The sequence below is a fragment of the Crocodylus siamensis genome, chromosome 2 (genome assembly GCF_052110815.1).
Source record: "Crocodylus siamensis isolate JL-2025a chromosome 2, ASM5211081v1, whole genome shotgun sequence".
NCBI classification, from domain to species: domain Eukaryota; kingdom Metazoa; phylum Chordata; order Crocodylia; family Crocodylidae; genus Crocodylus; species Crocodylus siamensis.
Genome location: NC_143396.1, coordinates 230,824,961 through 230,840,325, shown reverse-complemented (window position 1 = coordinate 230,840,325; position 15,365 = coordinate 230,824,961). Strand labels below are relative to the sequence as shown.

At 47.1% G+C, this 15,365-nt stretch overlaps 1 protein-coding gene across 1 annotated transcript in view; it reads right to left on the bottom strand.

Annotated features, from left to right (window-relative positions):
• EHD4 (EH domain containing 4) overlaps positions 1-11,435 on the bottom strand; it is a 47,358-nt gene extending 35,923 nt beyond the window's left edge. Inside the window, exon 1 of the mRNA XM_090033358.1 lies at positions 11,140-11,435. Within this exon, the coding sequence (XP_089889484.1) occupies positions 11,140-11,384 (245 nt within the window). The 5' untranslated portion in view covers positions 11,385-11,435. The remainder of the gene's footprint in view (positions 1-11,139) is intronic.
• Positions 11,436-15,365: the final 3,930 nt, after the last annotated feature.

The following is a 15,365-nucleotide window of genomic DNA, read 5'->3' as shown; positions in this document are numbered from 1 at the left end:
CTGTCCTGGGACCCATACTGTTCAACATCTTCATTAACAATGTGGACATTGGAGTCAGGAGTGGACTGGCCAAGTTTGCCGATGACACCAAACTTTGGGGCAAAGCATCCACGCCAGAGGACAGGCGGGTTTTCCAGGCTGACCTGGACAAGCTCAGCAAATGGGCAGACGAGAACCTCATGGTGTTTAACACCGAAAAATGCAAGGTTCTCCACCTTGGGAGGAAAAACCTGCAGCACCCTTATAGGCTCGGCAGTGCTACGTTGGTTAGCACTACAGAAGAAAGAGACTTGGGGGTCATCATTGACCACAAGATGAACATGAGCCTGCAATGCGATGCTGCAGCTAGTAAAGCGACCAAAACACTGGCTTGCATCCATAGATGCTTCTCGAGCAAATCCCGGGACGTCATTCTCCCCTTGTACTCGGCCTTGGTGAGGCCGCAGCTGGAGTACTGCGTCCAGTTTTGGGCTCCACAATTCAAAAAGGATGTGGAGAAGCTTGAGAGAGTCCAGAGGAGAGCCACGTGCATGATCAGAGGTCAGGAAAACAGATCTTACGATGACAGGCTGAGAGCCAAGGGACTCTTTAGCATGGAAAAGCGTAGGCTCAGGGGTGATCTGATGGCCACCTATAAGTTTATCAGGGGTGACCACCAGGGTCTGGGGGAATGTTTGTTCACCAGAGCGCCCCAAGGGATGACGAGGTCGAATGGTCACAAACTCCTGCAAGACCGTTTCAGGCTGGACATAAGGAAGAATGTCTTTACTGTCCGAGCCCCAAAGGTCTGGAACAGTCTGCCAGCGGAGGTGGTTCAAGCACCTACATTGAACACCTTCAAGAGTAAATTGGATGCTTATCTTGCTGGGATCCTATGACCCCAGCTGACTTCCTGCCCTTTGGGCAGGGGGCTGGACTCGATGATCTCCCGAGGTCCCTTCCAGCCCTAATGTCTATGAAATCTATGAAATTAATAACACCCTGGGAATTGAGTAGGAGTTGAAAGGTACTGAGTACCCTTCAGAATCAGGCCCTAAAGTGTGGACTGTCATCACAGCAATGTATTTGTGTAAATTCAATGCTTAGTGAAAAGAGACAAGAGCTGAACTTCAGAATCAGGTACCTACATCTGTTTTTGCTGGAAAACCTAAGGATCTATGGGGGTGTCAGGTCCCTAAATTGGTTAGGAGAGTTTCTATTAATTACCCTCTTGGACTTAGATGCCTAAATTCCATTCAACTGCCATTTGGGTCCTTGGGTTCCTTTGTGAATCTCACCCAGTTTTATTCACACTCACGGAACAAGTATGTGACCCAGCTCACAACAGAACCCAGCTTGTGATTCACAATTGTTTGCTTTACCACAGTCCCTGGGTACAAAAGAAGAAAGGCCGAGATCAGTCCCACTGAAAGTTAGAAAAACCTATATAAACACATGAAAATACATAGATTTTAAGGCCAACACCCTCATGACTTTGTCAGGAATGATCAAGAGGAGGAAATTCAAAAGAATTTGCAGGAAGAGTATTTAAAAATAGCATACATCTCACCGGCACCCATTCACACAATTCATATCCTGTTGATGGAAAGGCCTTCTCATCATCCTTTGCCTCGACCTAAGTTGACCAATCAACTTCCTGTATTTCCAGCGTGGTAAAGTATTGCTGAGCCCCCTTTTCAGAGCTGGAAGCCAAACTGTGGGGCCCCTCTTTTCAAAGTTACCAGTTGCTAAAGGTCAGCCTGAGTTCCTGACCTGGGTTAGCCATTTAAAAGTACATTGCTTCAGTTATACCAAACTATAATATTGGCACAAATTGACTAGCTCTTCACAGTTGTTCTGACATGATGAGACAAACGGAAGTCTTGTTTCTTTTCTACTGGCAACTCCACCCAAACTTACCTAGTGTCTCACTTCTATTTTTGTTTAAGACCTAGGCTCTTCAATTCTGAGAGGATGTTTTGTTCAAGTGTGGGAATTCAGCTCTTAATGAAAAGTCATGACATTTGAGGTAAGTGACAGGGAAGTTTTATTTTACAAAGTCACGGGGGTTAAAAGGTATAAGAAATCTTGTCAGAAGCAAGGTGAATGTGGGGCCATTCCCAATTCTGTCTTACTATGAGGATAAATATACTCATGTACCCTTTGTAAATTGCCTATTTTATGTATGTAATGTTGAGTTCACAGAAAACTTGACAGGGGCTAAGGCAGAAAAGGTAGAGTTAAGTATATCATTGCACCCTTTGGGAAATACTAGATGGAATACCAAAGCACAATATAGCAAGCTTAAGAGAAAAAAAAACCAGATTTAAATTCTGGATTGTTTTGTCCTTTAATTCTTTTTTTAAGTCACTTGTGTAAGTTTGGGATATATTTGAGAGAGAGAGAGAGAGAAAGAGAAATATATAGGAGACCCTCGCCATTCATGGGGGATCTGTTCTGCAGATCCCCACAAATGGCGAAATCTGTGAATACTGACATGGCTTCCTGTCAGACCCCACAGCTACCCCCTGATCGCCCCTTGGGAGAGGCTGGAAACGTGGGGCTCCCCCATAGCACCTGGGGACTGACTGCGACTGCTTCCAGGGGAGGAGATGCTGTCGCCACCTCCTTCCCTGGTGCTTACCCTCCTCCTGCCCGGCTCTGCCCTCCCCTCCCCTCTCTCGCAGCACTCCATGCCTGGCTTAACTGCAGAGGCAGGAGCTCAGTGCAGCGCCAGAGGGAGCCGCAGCGGCACTCACCCCAACCTGCCTCGTTGGCGTGGTGCACCACAAACATTCGAATCAGCAAACAGCATATTCGCAAATAGCAAGGGTTTCCTGTTATATATATATATATAGATATAAATAAAATATTTAACTAAAGATATATTTAAGAATTTTAGATATATTTTAAGAATACTTAAATCTCACCCCGACATCAAAATGCATTTCATATGACAAGACTTCGGAATAGGCTAGGGTGTAAATGACAGAAGTAATGAAGGTGACTACAAAGGCATATGGGCTAATTTCTGTCCTCATCTTTGCTTTATAGATTCCAGTTTTCACCAACCCCTCCTCTTCCTTCCTTCCTTGTAGCAACCACACAAAAAAAGAAAAAAAAATAGTAGGATTAAAACAATGTTGGCAAGCAACACATACCCAAAATTAGAATTATTAAAAAAATGGGGATATGATTGATATGTCTTTCAAATTACAAAAAAATTTTTGCTCATTTTCATATTCATCAGCATTCTCAGATACTGAAATAAAACAGTACTCAGTGAAAGTGGCCAGTTTAGTTTCTTCGCCTCAGTTGCACAAAAAGTTAACCGAATTAATAGTATCATTGTCATAGTACTTAGGGTCAGAAGGGATCTAAACAGATCATCAGGTCTGGCCTCTGCCCCAGCCAGGGACGGGTGCTGGACTCATATCACCTCAGCCAAATATCTGTCCAGCCTCTTCTTGAAGACCCCCCAAGGTAGGAGAGAGTACCATCTCACTTGGAAGCCCATTCCAGAGCCCGGCAGCTCTAACCATAAAGTAATGTCTCCAGATGTCCAGCCTGAACCTTCCCTCTAACAATTTGTGGCCATTATTCCTAGTAACCTCTGGTGGTGCCCGGGGGAAACAGAGCTTCCCCCAATTCCTGCTGGTTCCCCCCGGTGAGTTCATAAATGGCCACCAGATCCCCTCCCAGCCTTCTCTTGTGGAGGCTGAATAGGTTCAGGCCCTTTAGCCTCCTTTCATAGGGCTTGCCTTGCTGCTCCTTGACTATGCGAGTAGCCTTCCTCTGGGCCCTCTCAATGCTAACCACATCCCTCTTGAATTGCGGCAACCAGAACTGGATGCAGTACTCCAACTGTGGCCTAACCAATGCCGCATAGAGGGGAAGGATCACCTCCCTGGACCTGCTTGTGATACATCGGTAGATGCATGACAAGGTGTGGTTAGACTTACTGGCCACTTCCTTGCATTGGTGGCTCATGTTAATCCTGGAGTCAACAATGACTCCAGGATCCCTTTTTGCCACTGTGTTGACGAGAAGGAAGTTCCCAAGCCTATAGGCGTGTTGCTGGTTCCTTCTTCCTAGATGCAGTACCTTGCACTCGTCTGCATTGAACTCCATCCTATTCTCATCTGCCCACCTCTGCAACCTGTCTCGATCTAGCTGGATTCTGTCCCTCTCCTCCAGCATGCCCATCTCGCCCCACAACTTGGTGTCATCAGCGAATTTGGACAGCGTGTTTTCCACACCCACATCCAGATCGCTGATAAAGATGTTGAACAGTACAGGCCCCAGAACTGAGCCCTATGGGACTCTACTGCCCACATCCCTCCAGGCCGAAAACGACCTGTCCACCACCACTCTCTGGATGCGACCATCTAGCCAATTTCCCACCCATCTAACTGTGTAGGCATCAACGCCACAGTCACCAATGTTTTTTAAGAGAATGCGGTGGGAAACCATGTCAAAGGCCTTCTGAAAGTCCAGGAAGATGACATCCACCCCGACACCCTGGTCCAGGCACTTTGTGACCTGATCATAAAAAGAAACCAGGTTAGTCTGCCCTCAGTGAACCCATGTTGGTTGCCCCTGAGCTTTACTTCCCCTGCTGGGCCCTTAGAGATGTGCTCTTTGGTCTTCCCAAGGAGCGAGGTAAGACTGACTGGCCCATAATTGCTGGGGTCCTCTTTTCTCTTCTTCTTGTAAATGGGGACCACGTGGGCCCTTTTCCAATCCTCTGGTAACTGGCCAGTGCCCCACGAGCGCTCAGAGCCATGCCAGGGGCCACGCTATGACCTCCACCAATTCCCTCAGCATCCTTGGGTAAAAAGCATCTGGACCTACTGCTTTAAACATGTCCAGCCCCTCCAGTAAGTTCCTGGAGTTAGTTAAGTTCCTGGAGTTAGTTAAGTTCCCTAACTAGGTCATCCCTGACCTTAGACATAGCAGTGCCCCCCCAGGGTCCGTCCACAGTTCTAGTGGGGCAAATGTCCCGGTCCTTATTCAGGAATATGGAGGCAAAGAGGTCAGGTTTTTGATTTGCCACAATCACCAGATTGCCAAGCCTATCCTGTAGGGGCCCCATGTTACCTGGTGCCTTCTTCTTACTTCCTATGCATTTGAAAAAGGACTTTTTATTATCCTTAATTCTGGTTGCTAGCCATCTCTGCCTTGACCTTCCTAACAGCCTCTCTGCAGTCCCCAGTAATAGAGATGTAATCCTGCTTGGTGATAGCCCTTTGCTTCCACTATTTGTACACCTCCTTTTTTGCCCTCAGGCATCCCTGGATACCTTTGCCAAGCCATGGGGGCTTCTTAGCACTTCTGCCCTGCTTGGTATGCACTGGGACTGACTCCCTTTGAGCTTGGAAGATCGTCTCCTTGAGGAACAACCACCCGTTTTGGACTCCCATCTTACTGAAGCTCTGAGATCCCAATGCCTCTCCTACTAACCTTCTTAGCTTACAGAAGTCAGCCCTCCTGAAGTTGAGGACCTCTGCCTTGCTGCTTGCTTTCACCACCCTGCACTGGATAGTAAATTCCAGGAGGCAATGATCACTGTTGCCCAGGTAGTCGAGTACCTGCAGACCCCTCACCAGGTTGTCACCTGTGGCAAGGACCAAGTCCAGCAAGGCATTTCTCATCCGCCTCCTGGCCCTGTATCCTGGCTAGGAACCTATGTAAGCGGGCAGACCTGGCTGGCTGCTCCCCCCAGCAGATGTTTGGGTAGTTCAGGTCACCCATGACAACCACATCTCTTGACTCTACTGCCTCCATGAGCTGACCTGAGAGTTCCCGGTCCAGCTCGTGCCCCTGGTGAGGTGGTCTGTAGTAGACGCACACTATCAAGTCCCTTTCCCCACACCCCACTTGCATTCTTACCCAGAGCACCTCAGTTTGTCCCTTTTCCGACCCCATCCTGATCACTGAGGATGGGTGATGATCAAGGGTGACTTTGAAGTATTATTAACAACATGTAAATATTTTTAAAATTATTTAAAATCACATTAAATTGTCTCAATCTTTTCTGAATCTATTCTTCCTGCACAGGTTTGTTATGGAAGGGATGGTATGTGTTTACTAATGAGAAGTATACTCCTGAAATTATGAGAAATGTCCTTTCTGTTCTAATTGAAACCACATATACTTGCATATGTATTATATTAAAACTGAATAAAAACTAAATTTCAATTAATGCTTTTACATATGAAGCTACAAATCCAACAAGCAGTCCTAGTAGTAGGCTATTGTTGACCCTTCTGGATCATGGTGTATACATGAGTGGTCACTGGGACCTTCGACATGCATGCCTAGGCAGGAGCATGGAGAAGTTGAGGCTGCCCAGACCTTCCTCCTCATCTTTAGACCACAGAGGCAGAATCTAAAGGCCATACCAAGTCCAAAAGTTTGGTGCCTTGATGGCTGTAGTGCCGTTTGGTGCCTCAGTTGCTTTGCAACGTTTCGCATTGTGTGTGGCAGAGCTAAATGACTCAAGAAACAACAGTTTGCTTTGATCCAGCAGATTTTTTTTAAGCCAGGCCGCGCTAACAGATTTCTTAATAATTTGCTCGGCCACCGATTCAGCAAAATACATAAGCATGTGCTTAACTTTAATCATAGCCTTCAACTTTTCATGTGCTTAAAATTAAGTGTTCTGGTGCATCAGAAATCAAAAAGAATACAAAGAGTGCTTCATCGGTATTTGGAAAGGATGGCAAATTATTCATTTTTTAAAATCTCAGTCCTTGAGAAACAAGATCATTAAATGAAAAAGGAAGAACAGTGTGGATTTATTACTCTGATTTAAAACCAAACTTACTTGTGGAAGGGCTGCTTGCCCAAGGGGGCTGGACCTGATTATCTCGAGGTCCCTTCCAGCCCCTAACATCTATAAATCTGTGAAATAGAAAGAATCCCTTAACCTTATTGGTAAATATTTGTAATAATAAATGACTTCCCTTCCTTTCAGCATAGACTCTACACATACCTCATAACTAAATAATATTTTAGGGAATGCAGTCAAGATAACAGCAGGCTACACACAGGGTGGTGGCATCAAAACTAAATTTTTAAGAAAAGAAGTACACTGGTTTAGAAATATATTATGAGATGGCTCCCAGGCCCAAGAAGCAACTTTCAACTAGATTGTTTATATACTGGCATTCAACTTGTTAATGCAAGCAATGGAGCAGTAAGAAAATAAATCTTTTTTTACTTCTCTTATTTGCAACTATTGTTTGGGGGCCTTTAAGAAAAAAGGCTCACTTAAATTTGGCTTTAATCATTGCCTCAAATCCCATAAACATTTATGCACACACGCATGCATTTGAACAGGTTTAAACTGTACGTAAGCATTTTCAGGATTGGAACAAGTAAGGAAACCATGTTCAAGATTTCAGTGCATACTTGCACGTAAGGGAAGAGGAAAAGACTTAGACAAATAAACATGGGAAGACAACTGGATTGACAATATAAGTAAAGATAAGGGTGAGTCTAAGTGTTTGCAGGATCTGGACCTTAAGTGTTTTAACAGGAAAACCACAATAGTAAGGATCCTTTTAATTGTTTTATATTGCTATTAAAAGAATAAGCATAAGCAACAGAAGCACTCCACAATTTGAAGGAGGACTTACATGAACTTTACAGACATAAGATCAGGTCAGAATTCGAACCTGGTAGCCTCTCTACTACTCCTTGAAAACTACAGAATCACTGTGCTGGGGGAAAAGTCTTTAGTACAATTTATGAGGAAAAAATGAAAAAAGGGTTTTTCAGCTTTGTATAATTAGCATGTGAAATAACTGGATTTTTTTTATACCCTAGACAAGGGGTGGGCAGTTATATAGGTCAGAGAGTTTTGGTGAGCTGTTGTGAGCTGGGTCAGTACCCTGGTCCTTCCCTGCACCCCCACCCACCCAGTTACCCTGGGCCAGGCTGGACCAGCACCCCTCCAGTACCCTCCCTGGGCTGGACCAGCACCCCCACCTCCAGCCACAACACCTCACCAAAACTTCCAGAGTGGCTCTGCCCTGGGGCCCAGCCCTGTACTATCACCCCCAGGCCATCCCGACCGCAGCCCCAGGGTCTCCATGGAGACAAGCCCTGTACCTATATGGGCAAGGCATGCTTGGCTGAATGGATGGGATGGGGTAGTGGGTAGGTGAGAAGCAGCACCCCCAGACATGGGTCTGGGGTGCAAAGGCACCAGAACTGGGACCAGCAGCAACGCTAGTGGCAGCAGCCAGGAGCCACCACTGGGGCTGCTGGGAAGCAGAATCCGATCACTGTACTACCTCAGCCCCACTGCACACCCAAGGGCAGTGGGACTGACTACATACCCCACACAGTTCAGGCTGTCCCCCATGCCTGGGCCAGGTGAGCAGACATAAAATCCCTTGGTGGGCTAGATCTAGCTCATGGGCTATATTTTACTCACCCCTGCCCTACACATAACTGCAAAGTCATAAAAAACCCCTCTAGTTCCAAGTAAATATTTGAAGTAACAGAAGAATTTCTGAACATTCCCCAAATATGCTTTTAATGCTATTTTTTAAAAAGTCTATCTTTAATTGGTGCAATTTCTATTAAAATCTATCAAAAAACTTTAGCAAAATTTATCCTGATGAACGGATCCAGGTGAACGGACAAGTGGCAGGAGCTGCTCCCCACTCTTTCCTGTGCCCCCTAGAAGAGCTGTGGCTCACGCCCGCCCTGGCTGGGCAGTGCCTAACCCAGCTCCACTCCCTCCCTCACCGCAGGGGACATTGATGTGCCCCCCCAACTTCCCTTCCCTGCCCGCCCTCCCATTTCACCACAACACACTTACCAGCTTATCAGCTGATATTTAAGGAGGCATATCAGCCATTGGTATCTGCCCCCAACATTTCTATTGGTGCACCCCTATAAACCAGTGATATTTGCTTTATAGCTCTAGGACACTAGGGCTACAGACAAAGAGTCAAAAAACCAGAGGCTGAATTGAGTCAATCTTTGCAGCTTTAGTCTAAACTGCATAGATTGAACCAATAAGCAATTGAACAGACATTCATTTTTGAAACCGCAAAGGCAACCAGATGCCCGCAGTGGCCCATACCAGTAGCTGGGGGACGAAAGAGCACACCTCCCAACCTGCCAGCCACTGCAGAAAGGAAGAGAGGGAAGTTGCGAGGGAAACCCTCAGAGGTTTCCCCTGGCTGGGTACTCAAGCAGAAGGGGGCAAGGGGCGGCAAGGGCCCGGCCCAGCCCAGCCCAGCCCAGCCCAGATGGCTGAGTACATGCGTGGGGAGGTTTAAACCCCCACCCTGGCAACCCCATCTGGGATCTACGTGCTGGGGGTGGAAAGGTAAGCCCTCAGAGGCTTGTCCCACCTCTCCCGCATCTCTGTTTGACCAGGGAGGGGGCAATGGGGAGGACACACAAATCTCTGAGAGCTTCCCTTCTCTCCTCCCCCGCACCAGGCAGACTGCAGCTGGGGTCTGTTGCTAGGGTTTTTCCCCCCCACCCTCTTTTCTGTCAGCCAGAGCAATGATATTACTCTGACTATGGAGCAGAACAGCAGGGCAGACAGTACAGTACTACAAAATGTCCTGGGATACTGGAGGACTGAGAGTTAACTTGAATCGGGAGGGGATCTGGGACACAAGAACCATAAACTGGTCTGATCTACATCAGTTAAGTCTGATACTACATCCAAACTGGTTTTTGCCATTTTTAAAGTAATTTATGTCACTGGACTTTTGTTCTGTTACAACTTTAAACCAAGTTCTGATCACTTAATCCAGTTCATGTATAACGGCTGTCCTTAGCCTAGCTATCTGTTCTACACTATACATACCAGGTTTATTTTTTTAAGGGTAAATATCAAACTACGCACAATTTCAAACCAGGTAGAAGCGTTTTATTTTATCAAGGTTTGGGTCATCAACTAGTGAGAGAGGGGTCGCCATGTTAATATGAAATGAGGCACAAGGTGTGTAAGATATGCACCCTGTAGGCTAACTAAATAAGATATTTATCAAGCAAAAACTACTGTGAATTCAAAGTCACAAAAGCTTGTGCTATATATGTTTGTTAGTTAGTCCACGAGTTGTCAACCGGGGTTTATGCGTACCCCTGGGGGTAACTGGAATGGTTCTAGGGGGTATGCGCAGGTGGGCGGAGATGGAGCACTGCTGCCTCCCAGGAGCAGGGCCAGGGCCAGGGCCAGGGCAGCATGCAAACTTCACTGCCCCACAGAGGGGTGCCACTGCTCCTGTCCTGCCCCGGTCCTGCTCCTGGGAGGTGGCGGTGGCGCTCCATCCCTGCCTGCCCTGTGCACCAATCCCTGCCTCCCTGCTCTGTGTTTGGCCGCGTGCCACCCACCCCCTACTCTGCATCCAGCTGCTGGGGGTACTCAGACTCAAGAAGGTTGAAAACCCCTGAGTTAGTCCCTAATATGCTCATCTTCCCTGCTGGCTTCAACTAGTGACAGGCCTCTTGGCTATCCCCAGTTACATTTACTTGAAGTGAGTTACTGCTCAAGGTTAGCAGGCATGTTACTGTAGCAAAATTGAAGTATATTTGTCTTGGGGCATGGCATTTGCTACTTAATTTTTCATAGGAGAGGGCCAGGAGTGGCTGGAGAATCAGTTAGCAGGTGAGTGGCAGAAAGATCTTTACCATGGAGGGGGAGATAATGGGGCAGGGATATCTACAATGAAATGGAGGCAACAGAAAGTGGATCCTCTTCGACGAGGAGAGAGGCAGTCAGCTTTTGTTCCTATGAAGTCAGGACAAGGTGGCACCTTCCAGACTAAGGCGTTAATAGAGGTTTTCTCTTTGGTAGACTACTTCAGTTGCTGCCCCTGAGGTGGGCAGTCACCGGCATGTAATCCAGGTACTGGAGCCTTTATCAGGTAACGGTGGTGCAGATGGGGACATGACAGGGACCTTATCCATACTGTGTCTGTGTAGGGGGTGTGCACGCATGCCTGTGTCTGTGTGGCCATGTGTGCGCCTGCTCACACCTGCCTGTCTCTACGGGCCTGCGTGTGCACAAGTGCCCATCTCCCTGGGCCTCCGTGTGGGCGGGGAATATCCCAAAAGTGCGATGTTCACCCAGTCAAGAGATGCTCCCGCGCGGAAGGGACGGGTGCCCGGGGGGGGTCTCACCGGATGAAGGTGGTCTTGCCCGTGCTGTACTGCCCTACGAGCAGCACCATGGGCTTGTTCTCGAAGTCGGCCTCCTCCAGCGCGGGCGAGTGGAAGTCGTGGAAGCGGTAGTGCTCCTCCAGCGGCAGCAGCTTCCGCATGTACAGCTCCTTCAGGCCGCCCGTCACCGTCTGCACCACGTTCCCCCCGCCGCCGCCGGCCCCAGCCCGGCCGCCGCCCGCCTGCTTCCCCAGCCAGCTAAACATCGCTGCGCCGCCGAGCCCCGCCGCGCCGCTCTCCGCCGCGCCCGGGGGCGGAGCCTACTATAGCCTCGCTGCCGGTGCCGCCCCGGGGGGCGGGGACTGGGCAGGTAAGACCCCGCCCCAAGCCGGCTCAGCGCCCTGAGCCCATTGACTTGTGGCCGCCCCGCCCCGCCGCGCCGCGCCGCGCCGCGTTCTGCGCTTCACCTCACAGCCCAAATGAGCGGCTCTGAAGGGTGGCTGCAGCGGTTTAGCCTTAGCCTCAGCCTCAGCTTCGCCGGAAGCACCTGGGCCTCAGATGCACTCCAACCCGGCAGCCCTGCTGGACAAACGCGTCCCTTCTCCCCAGGGCCTTACCACCCCCTTCTGCCCTCACCCGGCCCTTGAGGGGATCTCCTGCTCCTCGGCTGAGAATCGCTGCTTTCAGTGCAGAAGACATCGCGAGGGCCCTTAGCTAACGCTTGCAGCAAATTGGGCGCGACAGCACTGCAAAACCTCTCAGGCATCCTCAACCAACCCGTCGTGTCATCCTGAACCACTCAGTTAAGCCAGTGAGTCTTAGCCGGGGATGCCAGGGCACCCTGGGGTGCCGTGCGATCTTTTGAAAGGTGTGGTGAGGTGCTCGGACAGGGGGTCTCAACACTGTTGACACGTAGGGGGTGCATGTGCACCCCCTGAGATTGGCAGTGCACCCTCCATGAAAAGCGCTGTCAATGCTGCGGCAGGCAGTTGCTACTTGCCACCCACCTCCCCCCCTTTCCAATGCCAACACCACCACCAGTGTCTGCGGGCAGTCCCCAGTTGTCACTGGCCACTGCCAACGCTGCTGGTGGTGTCTGTGGGTGGTCACCGACCAGTCAGCGCTCACCACCCTGCCACCTCTGGGAGCTCCCCACTTGGCCCTCCCTGGCCCCCGACACTGCTGCAACTGCCTGTGGGAGCTCCCTGATCACCACCGCCACCACCACGGCCCCGCCACAAACACTGCCACCTGTGGGCAGTCGCCGTGCCCCCCCAGCCTCCGGGGGCACACATCATTCATGGCTTTCAACCAGGGTGTCACTGGGGTGCCTTGAGATCCATTCACAATGGTAGCGCTGTTAGGTTTACAAACATGACTAACAAGATAAACTTGGGGATTTCAAACACCAGTCCATAGTTGTGCTCTTCCTTAGTTCTTTACCCCAGAAAAGCTCTCATTTTTCTGTAGGGCAAAAAGAGAGCTGGCATTTTGCAATTGGTGCCTTAAGCATAGCCAGCAGTATCTAGAAAAGGTTGAGAGTTGCTGAGTTAAGAGATAATCAGGTGTGAGGACGTAAGCCCAGGCTCAGGCTCTCTCCAAGCTTGGCCACTGCCTTGCCTTCACAGCCTAGCTCCTCAGCAAGGAGGGAAGCACTGTAATGAATACATTTAGTTTTTGAAATGGGGTGCTGCTCAGTTCAGAAAAGTTATTGGGGGGTGCTTCAAGTCAAATGAGAGGTGGCTGTCATCTAAAAAGGAGGAGAAGCACTGAGTTAAAAACCGAAGGGTAATATTTGCTCCGAATCCTGAAGAAATCAAGATCATAGTTCACCCCTACAGAGGGCAAAGATGTACGACCAATACTTGGCAGTTCTGGATCCCATCATTCTTTGGCCCCAAACTTCCAAAATACACCAGCAAAATTGGCTGTACATATTATTTCTAGTACTTGATTAGAAAAATCCAGGCTCCAATGCTCCAGTACATCTCAATGCAAGAATGACACATGTCTGTTCCTGGGTCTTTTGTAGGATCCAATCATCTTTTAAAACAATCACAAACCTGCTTAAACAGAAACTTAAGTACATCTATTTTTACTCCAGTATAAACACCTAGTCCTTGAGGTCATGGCCTATTTTACCAAGAAATAAAATATAAGATTGCAACCAGCAAAATATTACCCGTTTTTCTTTAGATCCCCACAGGCTTCTTTCTAGAAAGTCAGTAAGTGTAGCCATCCTTAAACATCCGAGAAGTGTGTATGTAATGTAGTGTGTCACTGAAGCTACAGTAAACCAGATCAGTCACTTCATTCCTTTCTAGCTACAGCCAAGTTTCATACAATACCATTGACATATTGAAGTGGAGCTGACTGAACAATAAAATCATATGTGTCATTTTAAGAGATCAGCTTTTGACTAAGATTTTTAAATTTGACAGCATTTTAGACATATATTCCATTACTTTTAATATATATTTTAATGGAAGTGTGCTTAAATCCCCCATCCTGTTTAGATCTTTCAGTAATCTGGACAGAGATCTATCTAATGTAAAAGAAAATGATGCTGTAGGTATTTAAAAGATAAACCTTTGGGACGATCTATCTAAAACAAACAGCAGATACCTTGCTAACATCATGTCCATATTTTTATTTAAATGGTATAGTCTCCATGATACAAATGAACAGAAATTCATTTGACATCTCAGCTATAGCCTTACCTTCTTTAATTGCTTGTTGGTAGTCCAGCATACCTACCAACTCATGTGTTTAGTTATCTAAAATCTTTTTAGATTTCCCAATTTATATCTTGCATATTGCCTACCACATTTTATGCTCTTTTCTATTGGCCTCATGGGTTTGATTTCTTTCCGCCCTCTCCCTGATACAGATTCAGATATCTTCTTGTATGTTAGCAGTTAGCCATCCCGGGGGGGTTTGTAAGGCTTTCATTGTCTAGGATTAAAGTTTTCTAAATCCTAGGTTGTAAATGTTTTTATTTTTTGCCCACAAGGGTCTTTTTTACTGTCTTCCTCATTTTTTGGAAATTCCCATTTCTAACATTTAGTTTTACATTACTCATTTCATGACCTCTTGCCTGACAATGTTCAGGTTAAATATTTTGTCCTTACTATTACTTCTTCAACCAACATCTGTGTGCTACTTAAAAAATCCCTTAGCTGGCAGCTATAAAAATAAGCTTATGGTCCTTTTCCTATCCTGCAACAAATCTACAGAAGACAACAAACTTGCACACACAGAAAGGCTGGTTCTCTAGTGTGTTTAGGCATCTTTATGCTGCTTTCTCAGTAGATCCAACTTCAGGTAGCAGCCTTAAGGAGAGTCCTACTGCAGAAGGTTTGCTTCTGCACACAAAGTCAGTAGCATTACATGTAGAAACAAATGGTGATATCTTTTAAACAGCTACCAATGAGCCAATATCAGACTTGCAAGATATCTTAAGTGGGGTACCCTAGGAGTCTGTTTTCGTTCCAGTGTTATTTAATGTTTTTATTGACTTGGAGGTACATATAGCAAGCGTACTGATGGAATATGAAGATGTTTGAAATGACAAGGGGTAGCAAATACTTTGGAGAATAGGATTAAAATTCAAAGGGATCTTGATAAATTGGAGAACTAGGACATAGACAACAATATTCAGTTTAACGTAGACAAATGTAATGTGCTACACATACAAATAAAAAACTGATCTACAAATACAGAAAGAAGGGGGGAGAGAACAAACTTTGCCTAGCATTTCCAGGAAAGAATTTGAGAGTTATGATGAATCATACATTTTATACAAGTCAGTGATTTGCTCACAGGACTGGAAGGAACCTCAGATCCACCCTCCTGCAAGAATGCAAAAGACAGGCTTAGCCAGGAGCTGAGATGCTGATGGAGATAACTGTAGTAGAAACAGGTCTTGATCCAGGAACGTCAGCATTTGTAGGCCAGGAGGAATATCGCCAAGTTATAACCTACGGGCAATGTTCTTACAAAAACAAATACAATTTTGAGTTACATTAACACAGCATTGTATATGAAATACCAGAAGTAACAGTGTCACTCTGCTCAGCACCAATTTGACCTGTCCTGGAGCACTCTGTCCAGTTGTGGGCACTGCATTTTAGGAAGGCTGCAAAAAATCTGGAGGCAGGCAACAATGATGATAAAGAGGTTGGAGTGCAAGCTGTATGAGGGAGGTTTAAGGGACTTGGTATGTTTATTTTGGAGAAAAGGAAATT